The 17,851-nt window shown below is 39.7% G+C and overlaps 1 protein-coding gene across 1 annotated transcript in view; it reads right to left on the bottom strand.

Moving 5' to 3' along the window:
- Positions 1-17,851, bottom strand: part of btv (beethoven) — a 123,426-nt gene that overhangs the window by 20,702 nt on the left and 84,873 nt on the right. Inside the window, exons 60-65 of the mRNA XM_067115238.1 lie at positions 15,951-16,155; positions 15,583-15,612; positions 12,322-12,482; positions 11,444-11,680; positions 9,416-9,653; positions 8,708-8,910 (exon numbers count right to left, since the gene is read on the bottom strand). Of these exons, the coding sequence (XP_066971339.1) occupies positions 8,708-8,910; positions 9,416-9,653; positions 11,444-11,680; positions 12,322-12,482; positions 15,583-15,612; positions 15,951-16,155 (1,074 nt within the window). The remainder of the gene's footprint in view (positions 1-8,707; positions 8,911-9,415; positions 9,654-11,443; positions 11,681-12,321; positions 12,483-15,582; positions 15,613-15,950; positions 16,156-17,851) is intronic.

Raw genomic sequence — 17,851 nt, 5'->3', positions numbered from 1 at the left:
AGGGTGGGTCACCAGGTGACACGGCCCCTCTCCAGAAATAGATTTTTCCTTTGTCAAAATCCTTTTTCTGGATCGGGTCCCGTGTCACCCGGTGAAATAGTAACAGAGAAATAAACATCATTCTTATGCTATTAAAGACTTAAATAGAAACGTTGAAAACTAGGAGAATTCTACCCTGAACATAAGTAAGGTCCTCTAAGTTCATGTAATGAAAATAATGTAAGTGGTCACCGTCTAAGATCATGAGCTTAGAATAGCACCTGAATAGGCTTGTATTAAGAAAATACTTCCTGCCTAATAGCAGACCCAATGACAGTGCCCCCCTTTTTTAAAGGAGAGGACCTGACAAAATTGCGAGGTCCTGTCTAAAAAGCCTGCAAGGAGAAAACTGGACACAGAAACAGACCTTGTAAAAGGGGAGTACTTTCCAAGGTGACCACCGAAAATGAGGACCTTCAATGTAGATACAAAGTTAGGGTGAGGAATTCACAACACTACCCCTGAAGAGGGGAAACCAAACTGATTGGTTCCGCCAGACAAACCAAACTGATTGGTTCCGCCAGACAGGGCAGACAGTACAGGAAAACTAACACTAGAAGCTAAGCTGATTAAAAATTTTGGGACTTCCTTAACAAGGAAAGATAAGAACAAGGTGATTGTTGGTTACCGAAGCTAACTCCGATACATTACTCAAAGACCAGGAAACCGAATGTGGACGGAGTACTGTTCTTAGACGAACACAGACCTTAGGGATGAAAGTTAAGGGCCTGTGAGTCTGGTTCCAACAAAACACTTTCCTCGAGGCCAATGCGGTCGCACCAGTACTATAGCTTCAAAACTATGTGAAGAGTGCTAGTTACTTAACTGCAGAACCATACTGCAGTAGAGTAGGATCCCTTAACTGATTTCAGGAAAACAGTAATAACAGGACCAATATCAGTTTCCTCCTCAACTGTAAGATTCACAAAGACCACAAAGCCAGGACATCAGAGTTTGAGGGGGCTGACGAGGCTGAGTTTATACCAGACGGGACAGCTTGATAGTTTGTGGCTGAATTGGGTTGCAAACAGACCTACTTCCAGGCCCAGGAAAAGGTCACAAGACTACCTGAATGATGCTCCGCCTAAGGACTATTCCGACACCCGGGGGGAGGCCCTGGATAGGGAAAAAGCAGTGACCTTTTGGACCCCTACGAGAAGGGTGGTAGACAGAGGCACCTGCATCTGTTGGTTATGGAGAAGAATGAACCATAACCTGAACGGAGCAATTCGAGTCCAAAACCACCTGTTTACGCAGCGCACTATTGCTGTTTTGTTCAGAACCAGCCTAAAAGGAAACCTCTTGGGGGGAGTTTCAAGGACAGGAAGACTGTCACCGCCCTCCAAAGCGTTGATATGGAACTGTCGGAACGTGACCGACTAAGTACCATGTACTCCATTGGGCCAAAAAACCACCTCACCCGCCAGAGAGGTGACGGTGTGGAATACTGAGGCCGGAGGGGAAAGCTGGAGAGGAACTGACTTCGGTAAGCACTTGACAGTTGTGCAAGGCCGAGGCCACTATTCAAGTAGGAGGAATCAAGGAGACACGTCCCTGACTCCACCATACCCCGGTCATAAACTCCAGCTTTGACTTCAGAAGGAGAACCGTCACTGAAGCAAACTGGAGAAAACCAGGACCTTTTCTTGGGCACGGGAGAGGTATGCTTGAGATGATGAAATGATAAGATGCCCTTGCTATCTCTTTCCACTTCCACTGGATTCATACTTACGGAAGGCTACCCTCCTGAATCAGGTGGGGTTCCTTCCTGGTTACTTAGAAGCCCAAAGACTAGAAACCGATTATAATGACCGGCGCCCTCAGGCAATTCCCGACGCTGGGTGCCCAAATGAGCCAGGCAACTAGATATGCAGCTAGCATAGCCTCCTAATACCGGAGCTGTTGAACTACGGTATTGTTCAAACTGGCGAAGACTCTGGAGCCGCATTGAGGAGGGCATGAACCTGAAGGGGTACGCCTGCTCCCCGAGTCTGAATCCCAAGAAGGGATAGGACCTTTCTGCAACCAAGATGTGAAAGGAAGCGTCGGAAAGGTCTATAGAGGTGGTTACGGCTCCACGGCGCAGTAGGATCCGAACCCACAAGACTGTAAGCAACCGAGACTTGCCGCATGAATAAGGAAAACAAACGGGACACGCCGGAAAAATTTTCCAGTGGAAGGGAACTTCCTTGGCAGACTGAAAAAGCCTGACAGGCCATTCGCAAAGACCCCCAGAACTCTGGCCGGAGGCTGATTGAACCTGATTGGGGGGGAACAACAGTCCAGCTCCACCCCGGGCCCTGATAACTATACTCTGGGCCCAGGAACTGAAGTTCCAGTGGCCCCGAAAATGGTACAGCCTCCCACCCATATGAGAAATACTACAGGGAGGAGGCTTGATTGCCTCCCGTGAAGCGAAAGCCTTCCCAATTTCTCGGAGAGGAGTAGGATGCATCCCTGCTCCTATGATAACCCCGAGGGTCAGAGCCTCTTGCCAAATGTCTAGTGAAAATTTTTTTCCTTAGGTTTTCGTATGAAGCAAAGAAAACCCCGGCGGGCATTGCTATCTCTTTCCCGTGGGGGAGGCAGAGACACACGGGGGCGTTACAAGGGGCTGATGTGTTGGCTGAACCCGCACACATCGAGGTGGAGGCTGGGAGTGAGAGCTGACGGCTGTCTAGGGGCAGAGACCTGAAGAGCCTGCACCACTGCCTGAGCAGGGGGGCTCTTGAACTACATGAACTTCTTGCCGGACTTAGGGCAGGTCCCAGCAAGATCAGACCGTTTCTGCTCGTAGGGTAGACACCCATGAGAACGGAGGCTCTGGGTAACAATAGTAGCCCCAGATGGGCCGTAACAACGCCCACCTGGGAAAAGATTAATTCTCCAGGTGAAACCGTTCATAAGATTTTTCAGCTCAAGGCGGAACGGGCAAGCCTGACTTACACCCTGTTTCAGCTTCCGAAAATTGACTCGAAGCTTAGGAGCTGTACGCTGAATAAATTAGAAGCGTAGTCCAGGGTTAGAAGATTCACTGTGAATGTATCTGTGATATCTGTCTCCGGAAATGCCTCAGCGATACATTTTCAAAACAAGCCTGTTGATAAGAGGGGCTACATTCGGAGCACAAGGGGTAAGAAACAGGGCTCTCCAAGAGAGCACGGTAAGACCCCACAGCTGGCGTGAACTTGGAATTCTCCGCCTGCCACTCCGTTAGAGTCCTCAGGGAGACGATGTGTCCAGCCCCTAGCTGAGGGCTCACTTATGGATCCTGCCAGACAGATGCCATGCTCTGTTCTGACAGTCTGGTAAAACCCGGATAAGAGGATACCAGACCGAAGGGAAGAAATGCCCTTCCACCAACCTCCGTGTGCCCACACCCCGACAGGAGGGTGCCTTCATGCTGGGAAGCATAAAGGGAAGGCACCAAGATTCCCCAGACTGGAGGGGAAAAGAGGTGGAGATGTCCGGAACGATAGAATTCCAGAACGGAGCAGGACTTAACAGGTGATCCATTGACAATGAGTCTTGAGATTAATCTCTTGGGATTTAAGCTCCTGGGAAAGGGAAGGCATGGACCATGACGTAGATAGTTAGTTAATAGGTTGACAATGACCCTCATAACGAGCTCCTTATAAGGAGACCCGTAAAAGAGTTTTCAACAAAGGAAGGAGGGGGTAACCGCCTTGCTTTGCTTGGGCCGTGTCCCTTTCAGAAGACGAGGCCAAACTCAGTAGATGGCACCGGATTAGAGATCCGAGACGTCTTTTGAGGGGCCCCGGAGCGGGTCTTCTTGGTTTAAAAAAAGGGTGGTCTTTTTTTTTTTTTTTTTTTTTTTTTTTTTTTTTTTTTTTTTTTTTTTTTTTTTACTGACTTCACCTTAGGGACGGTAGACCAGGAACCGTCGAAAAGGGATGAGAAGGTAACGAATCCCCTAAAGGAAAAGTTTGCCTCACCTAATTCCGAGCTAAGCGGAAAAGGCTTGTCTCAATTATTCCCGCACCTACTTATCGCTCCGGGACGATGTTCACAGGTCCGAGAACGAGACAGAAGGCCGCAACGTCTTCAGAAAACTCTCCGTAACCAATTAACTTGAAGCGAAGAGTTACGAGACTTGCGGCCGGCCTCCAGGAGGGGGAAAAATTAGAACCCCAGACACCGGAGGAACAACTATCAATAATTTATATAAGACGGAGTTTGGCGAAGGAAAAACCGATAGGTGTATATGAAACCTACCAATTTACCGAGAATCTCGCCCGGAAACGGAGTTTGGCGGAGGAAATCGATAGGCGTATATGAAACCTACCGATCCACCGAGAATCTCGCCGGAGAGAGCCCAAACACCGAAAGATTAACTATTAATAAGCCACAAGAGGCGGAGAACCGATAGGTTTATATGAAACCTACCGAATTAACGAAATCCCGCCGGAGACGGAGTTCGAAAGAGCGACTATTAATAAGCCACATGAGGCGGAGCTTGACGGAGGTAAAACCGACAGGTATATATGAAACCTACGGATTCATCAGGTAGCCTGCTTGGGAGAGCATAGCGTACAACGCAACCTGCCGGGTGCCAAACGACTAATAATAAGCCAAAGGAGGCGGCGTTTGGCGGCGATAAAACCGACTGGTGTAAATAAAACCTACGGATTCATCAAGTAGCCTGCTCGGAGAGAGCATAGCGTACTTTACAACCTTCCGAGTCAAGAATAAGTCACATGAGGCGGAGTTTGGCGGAGACGAAACCGACAGGTATATGAAACCTACGGGTTCATCAAGAAGCCTGCTCGAGGAGAGCATAGCGTGCTTCATAACCTTCCGTGCCAAACTATAAATCCAAAACAGACTGCGCACCGAATGGGAGCTATAGACTCCGTGACCGCTGGTTTGTTGTAGGAAAGCGGAGCATTCCTGCACTTGACAAAACCAGTCGAAAACGTATGAGAAAAAGGCATGCTGGAACGGATGCCGGAGCAGAGTACCGTAGCAGCCAAAGCCTAGTCAGACCAGGAAAACCCCCGGAGAAAACCGGAGAGAAAACCGGGCTAACAGGACAAAACTCATAGACATAAAAACAGAGTCAACGGAACATTCCAAGCGATCATGTTTGAACAAAATGTGGGAAGGTTATGAACTGTTCGAAGTGGGCGCACTCCGAGCCAAGAGAGGAAAACCCCGGAGGAGGATATCCTGAACGGTGATAGCGGTGGGGGGGGGAATAAACGCCGACCGCTAAACACTAAAACCGCCGTAGCAGTAAGCAAGGAGAGCGCCCAACAAGATAACGAAACACCGAACAGGTAGTAGCAAAAAGGAGGGGGAACGCCGAAAGTAAATAAAGCGGAAGACAGTTGGGTGGAGAACGCTAACTGGCCTCGTATGAGATCCCAACAGTGAGGTGCGAACGTGTAGGAAGCACCACGAAGGGAAATAGTCGACATAAAAGGAAGGGGGAAGGATAGGCCAGGAGGTTGGTAACCCAAAGCAGCGACCAGGGGTGGGACAGCACTCCCCGGGCGCCCAGAGATTCTCATAGATCCCCTCGCTATGTAAGCTGTGTCGCACGACAAGAGCGAGAGAAAAAGAGAGGAAGGGCAAAAACCTCTACGGCCAGGAGAGCAATGAATGATAAAGGAGTGTGAACAGGAGTGGGGAGAGCACTCCTGGTCACCTCCAGGTCCAGGTGGAGTGCCAACTCAGACACCAAGGACAATCAATCAATGCAGAGGGAGGGGATTTAGGCTACGACATAAAATAAGGATAATTGCTCTCAAGCCTTGGAAAGTTAACAAACTTGAAAACAAACCAAGGGGAGAGAGAGAGAGCAAAGGATAAAAGGGAGAGAAGGGGACTCTCGAAACCACAAAATAACATATATATAGTCGGTAAAAGAAGTGTGAACAGGAGTGGGGAGAGCACTCCCGGTCACCATTGGTAAGCAACCCAAAGAAGGATTGAACTAGGATAGGCTACGCAGGTAAACCCTCGCTATTCCAGCTTAACTTATTAGGAACATTAGCCTAAGTGAAAAGCCGAAACAGGGAGAGGGTGGACGTAGGCAATATATCCAAGTCAAAACCAAACAAAGGGAAGCACCAGACATAAAACACACATGTACAGAACGAGATCACCGACATGAAACTCATACGTACAGATCGAGATCGTCCCCTCTAAATGAATTTTTCCCGAAGGAAAAAGTGTTACAGCCAACCCCTAGGCTAACCTAACTGAGGCGATGTAAAGGAAGGAAGCCTAGGAGAGGGGTAAAGGCTACAAATAACTCAAAAAAAAAAATCATAATAAAACAAAAATTGTCTGTAAGGTACATGTAGGAGGATAGGCAGGCCCAACACGACATGGACGTGAAGGGACATGACCGACCTCCAGTTAAATGAAAGTATCCCAAAATTCAAAAGCATCCAAGCACAAGGTCAAAAATTAAATGTAACAATGAAAATCATGTTCCCATACACTTAGAGAAGTGAGTCTAAAACAAGGCAAAATAAAGCCAAAATAAGAAGCGAATAGGCCCGAGGGGGAACCACGTAGCCTAAACAGCAAGACAGCACTTGATCAGGAAGGGAACACAAAATTCACAAAATAAACAAAATTATGAAAACAAAGTAAAAACCGTAACAGTACCAATGAAAATAAGATCCCCAAAGGCTAAGAGAAGTGAGTGACAAAAATAAAGCATAATGAGGCCATGATAATAAGCGAATGGGCTCGAGGGGGAAGCTCGTAGCCTAAACGCTCAACAACATTTCTCGTATTGAAGCCACGATAAAAAGCGAATGGGCCCGAGGGGGTAGCTCGTAGCCTAAACGCTAAACATCACTCCCGTAAAGAAGCCATGATAAAAGGCGAATGGGCCCGAGTGGGTAGCTCGTAGCCTAAACGCTAAACATCACTACCATAATAAAATCACTCTCGTAATGAAGTCATGAAAAAAGCGAATGGGCCCGAGGGGGTAGCTCGTAGCCTAAACGGTAAACAGCACTTCTCGTAGTAAATGGGTACAGAACAAACAAAAATTAATCAAACCCACTAAAGATAGGGATCATTAATGGTAAAACATCCCAAATAAAAAGGGATACAAATAAAAAACACAAAACAAATATGCCGAGCCAAGACCAAGAGAGGTCAAGAGACGACGTGAGAGGAGATCGAGACGGGCGTTATAAATTCCTTTAATTATTAAACTAAAGGAAAATAAGAAGCCTCAATCGCCTAAAAAATAACAAAACACTGGTACTCAAGTTTTCAACGTTTCTATTTAAGTCTTTAATAGCATAAGAATGATGTTTATTTCTCTGTTACTATTTCACCGGGTGACAAAACCCCGATCCAGAAAAAGGATTTTGACAAAAAAAATCTATTTCTGGAGAGGGGCCCGTGTCACCCGGTGACCCACCCCTGTTTTTCATTCTCTCCTCCCTTGATAAACTTCATTCTAGTGAGGTGGGTGCTAACATGGAATGCGGCTAGTGTTGCCTTGTATACAGTCCGCGAGTAGTGCATGGGCTTGTATCGGCACCTCTCTCGTTGGGACTTTTGACATTGGGAATCTCTATAGGATAAGGTTCCGTGTTTTTGTAGTTCACCCTTTTCCATACACGACTCCATCTAGTGGAGCTCGCTCTGGGGGTAGTAACTCCAGCATTTCATTTAGCTTTCTCTGGTATCTAGCAACGGAATTACCTAGAAATAAGTGCTGAATGGACTATTTCACCGGGTGACACGGGACCCCGATCCAGAAAAAAAATTCCTTTTCTAATTGGCTATGACAAGTAATTATATGGTCTTGCTTATGAGTAAGGTTCATGAAATCTGCTCCTCTATCCTTCCTTTCTCAAAATTAGGGTCCATGAAATCTGTGCCCTTTTATTCGTTAGTTTCATGATATAATGCAAAGACATTCCTGAATCATGAAAAACACACATATTTTGGCTTCACACATTTCAAAACTAAAACTAAAACGAAAAACTAAGGCTTTCGTTGGTTGCTATTTTGTGAGGTGGAATCTGCTGACCAAAAACAATGCACCATTTTAGTGATATAGTCAGGCCACCAAGGTATCTCACATATGGGTAGGGCACCAATCACCAATTTTAAGCAAAACTGCAATTATAGCTCATCATCTACCAACAAAGTCTGAACCACAGCCTTTCTGAGGATAAATGTAAAGGAAAAGCAAAAACTGATGAGGTTCTGGGGGGCAAAGTCAAAGTGTCTAGTCAGTTTACAAGTCACATTTGATATTAAAATTTTCTATCTATGGCATTCATAAACTGACAGGTTTTTAGTTCTAAAACAAACAGTAGATATAAAAGTTAAAGTAAAAAGGCCAAAGACTTGTAAGATGGGACACAGATGAATGCCAGGTCAGAAGGGAGTGAGCAGAACTTGATTCATTTCTAATCCCATTTTAAGATAGCTTTCCCCATGAAAGGGAAAGTTTTCCTAAAAATGTTGACACACACTCTCTCTCTCTCTCTCTCTCTCTCTCTCTCTCTCTCTCTCTCTCTCTCTCTCTCTCTCTCTCTCTCTCTCAAAAGTTTAAAAGTCAAACAAATTTTTGTGTCCCTTTTTCTTTTGGAGAACTCAGTAATATTTCTTTCCTCTTAACTACTTTGCAAAGTAACAATTACTATAACACATATCTTACCTGATAGTTGACAGTAGTTGGCAAGGTTATATTTTTTGTCAACTGATTTCCAGATGGTTTGCGACCTCCAATGATTTCATTAGTAAAGAATTTGTGCAGATAGGCTGACAGAACACGAATATCCCAAATATTGTCTATACGGCCTCCATATATTGCATTTTCAAACAGTCCATGAATGAAGTCCCACTTGATGTCTCCATTACCTGGAAAATAACTTAATTCAATGTCTACAGACAAAAAAACCACTGAACTCTTCTTACAAATAAAAGAAGAGTTTTGGTGTTGTTCAAGTCCACCCTAAATATTAATAGATAAATAAAACCCATTACCCAGACAAAAACATCGCAATTACAAGAAATTAGACTACAAACAATAAAAGCATAAAAAATAACTTCATCACTGCTATATATTTTACCAATATAACCAAAGGAGTTAAATAAAATCAGCCCTTATCCAATATATATTTTGAAACAATAAATAACTGTTTGTTCAGTTCTGTATAATGTCTAGTTTAAAAATTGCTTTTTACAGACATACTATACACAAGTATGTCTTATTTGTACAGTAAACATTATTGCAATACAACACTCTATAAGCAATGTTGGATTGCTATTTATCATCAGCAGAGCTAGGAGGTCAATATATATTACATATTGACAACATAAAAAATTATAATATAAAAAATATCCAGTACTAAAATATACATACTTTCATGCTTGTAGAGTCCATCCAAAATTTCAGCACCAGCCTTCAGGTCTGCTAAGGAGAATTCATAGAATTTTGACCAACCCTGAGGTATATATGTTCTACGTTCTTGTACAACAGCATGGAACCAGGCTAGAACAAACAAAGTTTGTGCCCTGTTCACCTGATTTCCCCTAGCAATCATTTCAGGATTCCATGAATCATATGTGCGTTGTAAATTCTTCTTGATGCCAGCTGGTGCCTACAAAATAAATAATAAGTGTACACTACCTAACTGTCCAGTTTACTAGGTTATAAGTGGCAGAAATAACAATAAAAGTTTAGAATAGACATTTTTTCATACTAAAGCTCTCTAATGCACTACTGAAATAAATTTCACATTAACTCTTTCCCAACTATAGGCTCACATACTGCTTGACAATCACTTTTTACTTTTAATACTGAAGAAGACATTTTCCCCCAAAATTTCCTGTTCAATCTGGTCACAAATACAATAGTTGTTAGGCAATAGCTGAGGAAAGTGGGTTAGTCCCAAACTAAGTGTTCACATAAATGTTTCTTGTGTAAATGATTAAAAAATGTGTTAACCTTTAAGAGACGGCATAATTTATCAATGTGCAGCACCCCAGACCGGGGAAACTTTGAGGTCGGCAAAATAAAAAAAAAATCACATCAATGGAAAGAGAATGACACGTACATTCACACTACATAAATAAAAAAATTCTAAAAAATTTTCCCTACCTTCCACGAAAAGTTGAAAATGACTATTTACAACCCCTTGTGGGGCCTCATTTACACGACAATCGTAAATCTTACCAACTTATATATGTTTTTTCTAATAAATAAATTTATTGTATTTTGTAAAATTATTATTACTGCTCACACAATATCAAAACAGATAAGAAATAAAAGCAGTAACAAATTTTTGGCATATGTGTTGTAAAATATTCACGTAAAATATTCACGTAAATTTACGAGAAGGAAGATTCGGTAACTTTTTTTTACTCTTACATGCTTTTTCTAATATTTCTTTGCAATTTTCTTTGTAAAATTACAACTGACATACTATCGTAAAAGACAAAAGCAAAAAACGACAGCAACCCCTTCATACATTTACAAGCAAATTTACAGACTTGTGAGAGAGAGAGAGATGCAGTACTTTCCCCCTTGAAGTCACATGCATTACTGATACTGGCCTAACTCTCACGTCTGTATAAAAGTTGCCATTAGTGAATTTATAGCATATGGAAGTATTGGCACCTTTGTTTCGAATCATTATTACCATAACAGTGGTGCATAATTCTACTTCACACTGAAGCTCAATCCGTCCACCTCCCCAAACCTGTTTTACTTCACACTGAGGCTCAATCTAGTCCTTAAGGGTTAAACAATTCTCCCCATTACCTTCACATCTCAATTCTTATACTCTTTTTCATATTTCATTAAGCACTACTATTAATGCAAATATAATACGGGCAGATATAAAGATTATGTTGTAAATACTGTAAGTGCTATGTACATTCCAAAAACCCATGAAGCTTTAGGTACAACTGTACTATGGGTTTGTGGGATAGACAAATGCAAATCAATTTTCTGGGGTCTCTCAATCAAGATTAAGAGACCCCCATCTAAGAAAACTACAAGTTGTTGAAACTATTGGGAAGAAAGTGCCAAAGATCAAATTCCCTAAAGACAGTGTCAGAGAGGGTTGTGGTTTGGGTAAACATAGTTGGACAGGTTTGTTAAAAAGCACAAGTAGCATACACATCATGAGAAGGGTAATAGTGGTATCAGTAGTAGTAGTAGTAGTTTAACTAGCCAATCAAATAATTTCTCAAGTCCTAATGGGTTGTGATGACATTAAGTTTTACTGGCACAATCATTTATAGCAAAAACTAGTAATGCAGCTTGTCAATTATTTATAGCAAAAACAGAAATTATGATGAAAATCTGCTTATGAAAAAATATATATAAAGGAAAGTTATAGCTCCCTTTTGTCACATTTTTTACCACAGTTAGCACCACGCTTACCTCATATGTAACTTTCAAACTCGTCTGTAATAAGACAGGAGTAAATTTAGTGTGAGGCTCAGCTGTCAACCACAAACGGAAATCTTCATGAGGTTGGAGGTTGTTCAGTTGTTTTTCCAATACAGGCAGCCAAGCTGTGACCAAGTGAAGATTTTTCAAACATAGCCAGTAGCCATTAGTAGCACATTCACGCAATAAGCTCTTGGCTTTTTCACTCTGACCCTGACCCATTGCAACCTATTCAAAGATACAAATTTCAAGAAAGAAAATTGTTATAGTATCAGACTAACACATTCTATTATGGAAAATTCTATCATGTAGAGGACAAACCTTTGATAAACATACTTTAAATTTCAGTCCATACTGGCAGAAATCAGTAAATGGAAAACAACAACTACTCCAGGAAATGGTGTGATTGGCATTGGGTAAACTTTTCAATGTGTAAAGGCCTGCAATAAAATAATAGTAAACATCCAGAAGGATACAACCGTTAACCCAAGAAAATATTTCTATTTTGAGTTTACTTATTCATGAATCACCATGCAGGAAATGGGCCAGCACCCATCCTTTTGAACTCTCATTTGTTGCAAAATATTGAATACAGTGGTTAATATGAAAATCTTTGGGACATTGTGGTCTCCCTAACTTTCTTCAAGTTGCCTGACAATTAATTATGCTTTGCCTTATGTTATCTGAAGTGCAAAACATTATGCCGAGAGCAGTTTTTCATTTCCTACACATCACTGCCTACCTACATATACTGTAAATTACACCAAACACAATATTCCAGTACATTATTATTAATTATATAATGCAGCCAGAAAAATCCAAAATAAACAACAATATGGACATCAAACAACTGGAAACTATTTTCTTACCTCATGATACTTGTCATAACCAACAGTACTTTTTACAAGTTCAAGTAACTCCTGAGAAGGATCAGCACCAGGAGAGATGATTATAAGAATGGGCTCACTTGCTGTCGTTTCTGTTAACAGGCGCCTAAGATTCAGGGTTGGAGGTGACAATTCTTTCATACCTGTAAAATAAAAAAAGAGGATAACAATAAACACTAAGGATAAATAGTTAGAAGTAAATGCCTTTTCAGCTTTTATGCAAACCTAGATAAATAATAACAACTGGAATTCATACATAGATAATCATTCTGTTTCAAAAGAAAGCATTTACAGCTGCTGTGTCACAAGATGCAAAAATCACCATTAAAATTATCAAGTAACATTAAAAAATTTAAACTATAAATGCTCAGTAAATATACTATTCAATATTAGTATACACAAGGAACAACACCAACTATTCAAACATCTGTTTGGATCAGTGAGCTATTTGACCTACACACTAAATGTGAACATAGTCAGTGAAATTCAAATTAACTTGTACAATACATACAGACACAAATATTCATGAGTATAAAAGGAACACATTTTCTACAAACATCTATCAACATGGCAAAAATGTTCATCTGTAGCATGCCTAGTTGTATCCACTTAAATGGGGTGAGCACAGAAGAAAAACAGTAGGACAGCAATTATCTACAAACTTCCTGTTACTAGAATCCCTTATTAACATTTATTGTTTTCACTACTTTGCAAAATATTTGATTACTTCAAAACAAACCCATTATTTCTAAAGCTGACATTTACAGTCTTCCCATATCTCAAACACACATTTTTTGCATAAAAAGAAGATTGTTTGCTAGTTGGATGGCTACCACTGTTTGCATGGATTCTGGGTTTCAAATAGGAGAATCTTATGCAAAAGAAAGACATCATTTGCATGTGCAAACATGATCATGGCTCTGTAACTGAAAGCAACAACTAAGAGAGCATCAACAACTGTGACAAGAGGTGGACACAGTTGAGGACTTAGTTTGGTACATAGCCTGCAAAAATGTAATGACCAGTAGATATAATGCATTTAAGTCCCATTACAAATGGAGACCACTGATAGAAGTTTGGGTGTTTGCACCCAGAAGTGACTGTCAGATGATGAGGTACAGCTGAAGTTTCTGCACACCATTAGGATTGGTCCTCATGACTATCTGGTGACTTTGAGTCTCTGAAAGTAGCCTAGAGGCTGCTCACCTGAAATCTGTGCACTTAGCCTTGCTATGCACCTGGATATTATTGAATGTAGCTAGGAAACTGTACTCAGTTACAAAAATACCGAAGTAAACCATTAAACTGAAGTCTATAAAGATGTAAACTTCATTGAAACAGCTTCTAAAACATGGTATTTCACGGAATATTCATTTTAAAACAGTAATTCAAGAATTATGCCCCTAATAATTTTTAAAAATCTTAATAACCTAATGCACCTAGATTTCCATGGCAAGATATCTTGTTACGATCAGCAGGAGTGTGTTTTTTAATTCACGTGTTTTCATGACTTACGTGGCTACTGACTACCAAAAAGAAAAATTACTTCATGGGTAGCTGGTATCCCAATTTCAACAATTCATTTGGCAGAACATGAATTCCCTTTGTTTATGCTATTATTTGAGCCTTATTTATTTATTTAATAATCTTTTATCACTGTTATCATCACCTTAACCTTCCCTTTATTTCTTTTTGTTATATGTAGATTACATGTGACTACTGATTCAACATTATAATCTTCAGTCCAAACTGTACGAATCCTTAATGGAGAGAGAGAGAGAGAGAGAGAGAGAGAGAGAGAGAGAGAGAGAGAGAGAGAGAGAGAGAGAGAGAGAGAGAGAGAGAGAGAGTCACTTTAACCATATACAATAATAATGTTGAATTTCATATTAATCATGTTTAAAACTATCAGACAAACCAACCAGGCATACAGCCTACAGCTGGCTATGTTCTTCACACCTGGATGCAGGTAATGTAGTGCTGATAATGGAAGAGGATTCCTGGCATGTAGCCTTTTTGTACACATACCAATAATTCCCTGACCTTTTACTCTAAGGACCTGTCCAATGAACTTGAGCCAACACCATAATCATTATGCATAGGCAGACTCCTGGAAATCAGTCCAGTAAAGGATTTAATTAGATTAAAACCAAAGGCAACACTGCTTAATCCTGCTTCTTTGCTGACATTCTTTTTATTTGTTTTATCTAATACAGAGACAATTTCCTAAAATACTAAGAATGCTCTTCTACAATACATCTTCAACTAATCTCCTAATTTTCATGACCCTAAATTTCTATATTACTGTATTTTGATAGCCTGGAAATCCAATAGATTCACCTGACAGCTGATATCCCAAATAATAGTTCAATGCTAACTTTGAGAATAAGTTTAGTGTATACCATGAAAATTTCTAAGGATGTGAATGATAACAATAAAAGTGACAACAAAATAAGTTTAGTGTATACCATGAAAATTTCTAAGGATGTGAATGATAACAATAAAAGTGACAACAAAATTATTAAGCAGACTGAAGAGATATGTGAAACACAGTGCAGGCAAAGCAGTGATCTTGGTCAATAATAATAATAAAAATTATTATTATGTTTATCACTTCAAAAAGCAAAGATATACTGTAAAAGTAGGAAAAGTATGTAATATAGCTTCAGAGAAGAACTTCTACGGGGGGTTACAGCGTAAGTGTAGCACACTGTAGACAACACTAAACGTTTGCTGCTGCCTCCCTTCAGCCCAAGTTTTACCACTTACTGCCTTTTACTTTTCATGTTTCCTGTAATCCTCCTATAAAACTGTCCTGTCCATCTTATTTAACTTTCCTTGCTCTGGTTTTCACCTTGCATTCAGGAACAAATCCTTCAGGTGAGCCATACAAGGTTCTAGAGATGTGACTTGTTGGTCTCTTAACTAATCATAAATAATATCAATGTGAACAGTTGATGTTTTACTGCACAAGAATATAATGCCTTCTGCACATCAAAGAATGTATTTTTGAAGGACACATGGAAAAATAAAGGCTATCATCTCCAAAATTACTACTTGAATAAAACATATAAGTGAGAAGATACATTCACTGTAGTGTTTCTACTGTTACATATACAATACATAGTTTATGCAATACAGGTCACTTGCACATTTATGGTCTATCACAAATAGTAATACCTTATTGATTCACTATGCTACACTAGTAAAGTTACAAAATAAGAAAAGTAAATGGATCTATACCCTTGAGTAGTTTACCATACACTTTTCCTCCTTGGCGAGCCAATGAAAAAAATGTGGTTATGAAAAAATTTCTCAAGTTTTAAAAAAAATTATACATCATTATTGCCCGTGATCAAAGTTAGTTCCTCAAGTCTTGTAATGAATAAGATATGCACAAGACTCTGAGTTTAGGAGATAAGCTAGCATCCTTTTGCTGATGTTTGAATCTAACATCATAACAAATGTTGAGTAACTTAATATTTGTTAAACATGCAATTACAAGTGTTTTCTGATGTCAATTTTAACTTTACTATTTAACTGTAATAAAGAATAAAATATTATTTCAACATGCTGAAAGAACGTTAATATTAGCAAAAGCATAAACTTACCCAGTGCTCTTGATGTGAAGTTTACCATAGCTGATACAAGACGATCTGGTCTAATAGCTTGAATGACAAGTAACTGCTGGAATGGTGACAATTTTTGGTGAAGCTGCACAGGGAAGTCAGATTCACAGTGGCTTGAGGCTGCAAAGCTAGACCACAGTGTCAAATCTTCCAAATTCAGCATGCTATACAAATTTGGGAATGTTTGCTGTTGAGAAAATATTAAAAGTTAAAATTAGAAGAAGTATTTACAGATAAAAATCTGTTACTACACAAATACATGCCTATTATAGCAATGAAGCAGCAACCAAACTTCGAAGTCAGTTGAAGTCAGAAAGGGGACAAGACTTCCAAGTGAGGGTAAAGCATATCAAGTGTTATAAGCAACCAATCAGCAGGGACAGGACATACCATACACAATAATAGGTTTATCCTATGAAAGAGATTTTGTTTTAAAACTGTTCACTTGAAGCTTACAACACTGGCAAAGAAATATTTTTAGATATTAACTAGCAATGAGCAACAACCTAAAATTCATAAAAGAAACAACACCTAATACATATAATACATATACCATATATACTCGCGTATCATGCGACTTTTGAGGACCTAAATTTGAAGCTAATTTTAAGGGGGTTGCATCATAAACGAGATATAAAATTAGCCACTGTAATATTCACACATTAGTATTGTATTATAAAATACAAACATAATGAACAAGCATCTTTTCCATGGATCTTTTAAAAAGTTATGCTTTACTTCACTGTATCCAATAATATTGTATGTATTCTCATATTACTATTGTATTATAAGAGACAAACATAGCAATCAATGTTTTGGTTTGGATATCAGCTGAGGGTGATTACAAGGTAAGTTTATTTCGCTGTATTTAACTCAATTCAGAGCAATTTTCTTGCTTCTAGTTAGTGAAATGAATCTAATCTAGTTATTTTTTTTTTTTGTTAATAGCGTTGGGGGGCATGTTTTTTGTGTAAAAAATCAACAGATTCCATTCGCTATTTCACTTGAATTCATCGTAATACAAGCTTTACGTATTTATCTTTTATTGGCCTGAAAATAACACTAAAATGTATTCTTTCATGCCCAGTGGTTTTGACTGAATACTTTCCTCTCCTATTTTATTTATGGTCAAGTTTGATGGCATATCGAAGTTTATGGGAGTTTCATCCATGTTGCCAATGCAAGATAATTTAGTAATTAGCAATTTGAACATCATTTTCTCAGCTTCAGCTACAACTTGCAGCTTAAATTTAGCATTATGTTTCCTTGCCAATCTTTTCTCCATAGCGAGTAAGGGTATAATGTAAAAATATATCAGTCCTATTCTACTTAATGTCATTTGTAACAAAACTAAGGTCATTTTTTACTATTGTATGATTGTTGAAATGTAAGCAAAACAGCTGTTGCTATCCGATTTGCTTGTTCATAGCGAAACAATTGTTTCTCGTTTGGTTGTTTATGGCTACGTATTTACGCAATGAGTATAACATCACTAACTATACTTTTATCATTCTCTTTTATTTTTTTTAACTTATTTAACTAGAAGATGGGATAGATAAAGAGATGGAGGAAAAGAGGTTAGTCTATTGTAATTTGGTCTCTCAAAAATGAAACCCGCATGATACACGAAATACATGATAAATTCATTTTTGAAGGTGAAATTTAGGGGTCACACGATACACGACATCACACGTTACATGAGTATATACGTTACTACAGCAAAAGATGAATGATGACCAAGAAAATAAAAATAAAGTGTACAATGAATATACTGTATTAGGTCATAAAACAGTAAACACATAAACACGTTTTTACCTGTGAGTCAAAGAAGGGATGTGTAACTCAACCACCTAACTACAGCTGATAACTTCAGTAATGATTAA

This window comes from Macrobrachium rosenbergii, chromosome 13, assembly GCF_040412425.1.
Source record: "Macrobrachium rosenbergii isolate ZJJX-2024 chromosome 13, ASM4041242v1, whole genome shotgun sequence".
NCBI lineage: Eukaryota > Metazoa > Arthropoda > Malacostraca > Decapoda > Palaemonidae > Macrobrachium > Macrobrachium rosenbergii.
Note: the sequence above shows the minus strand (reverse complement) of the source record. Positions and strands in the feature narration are given on the sequence as shown.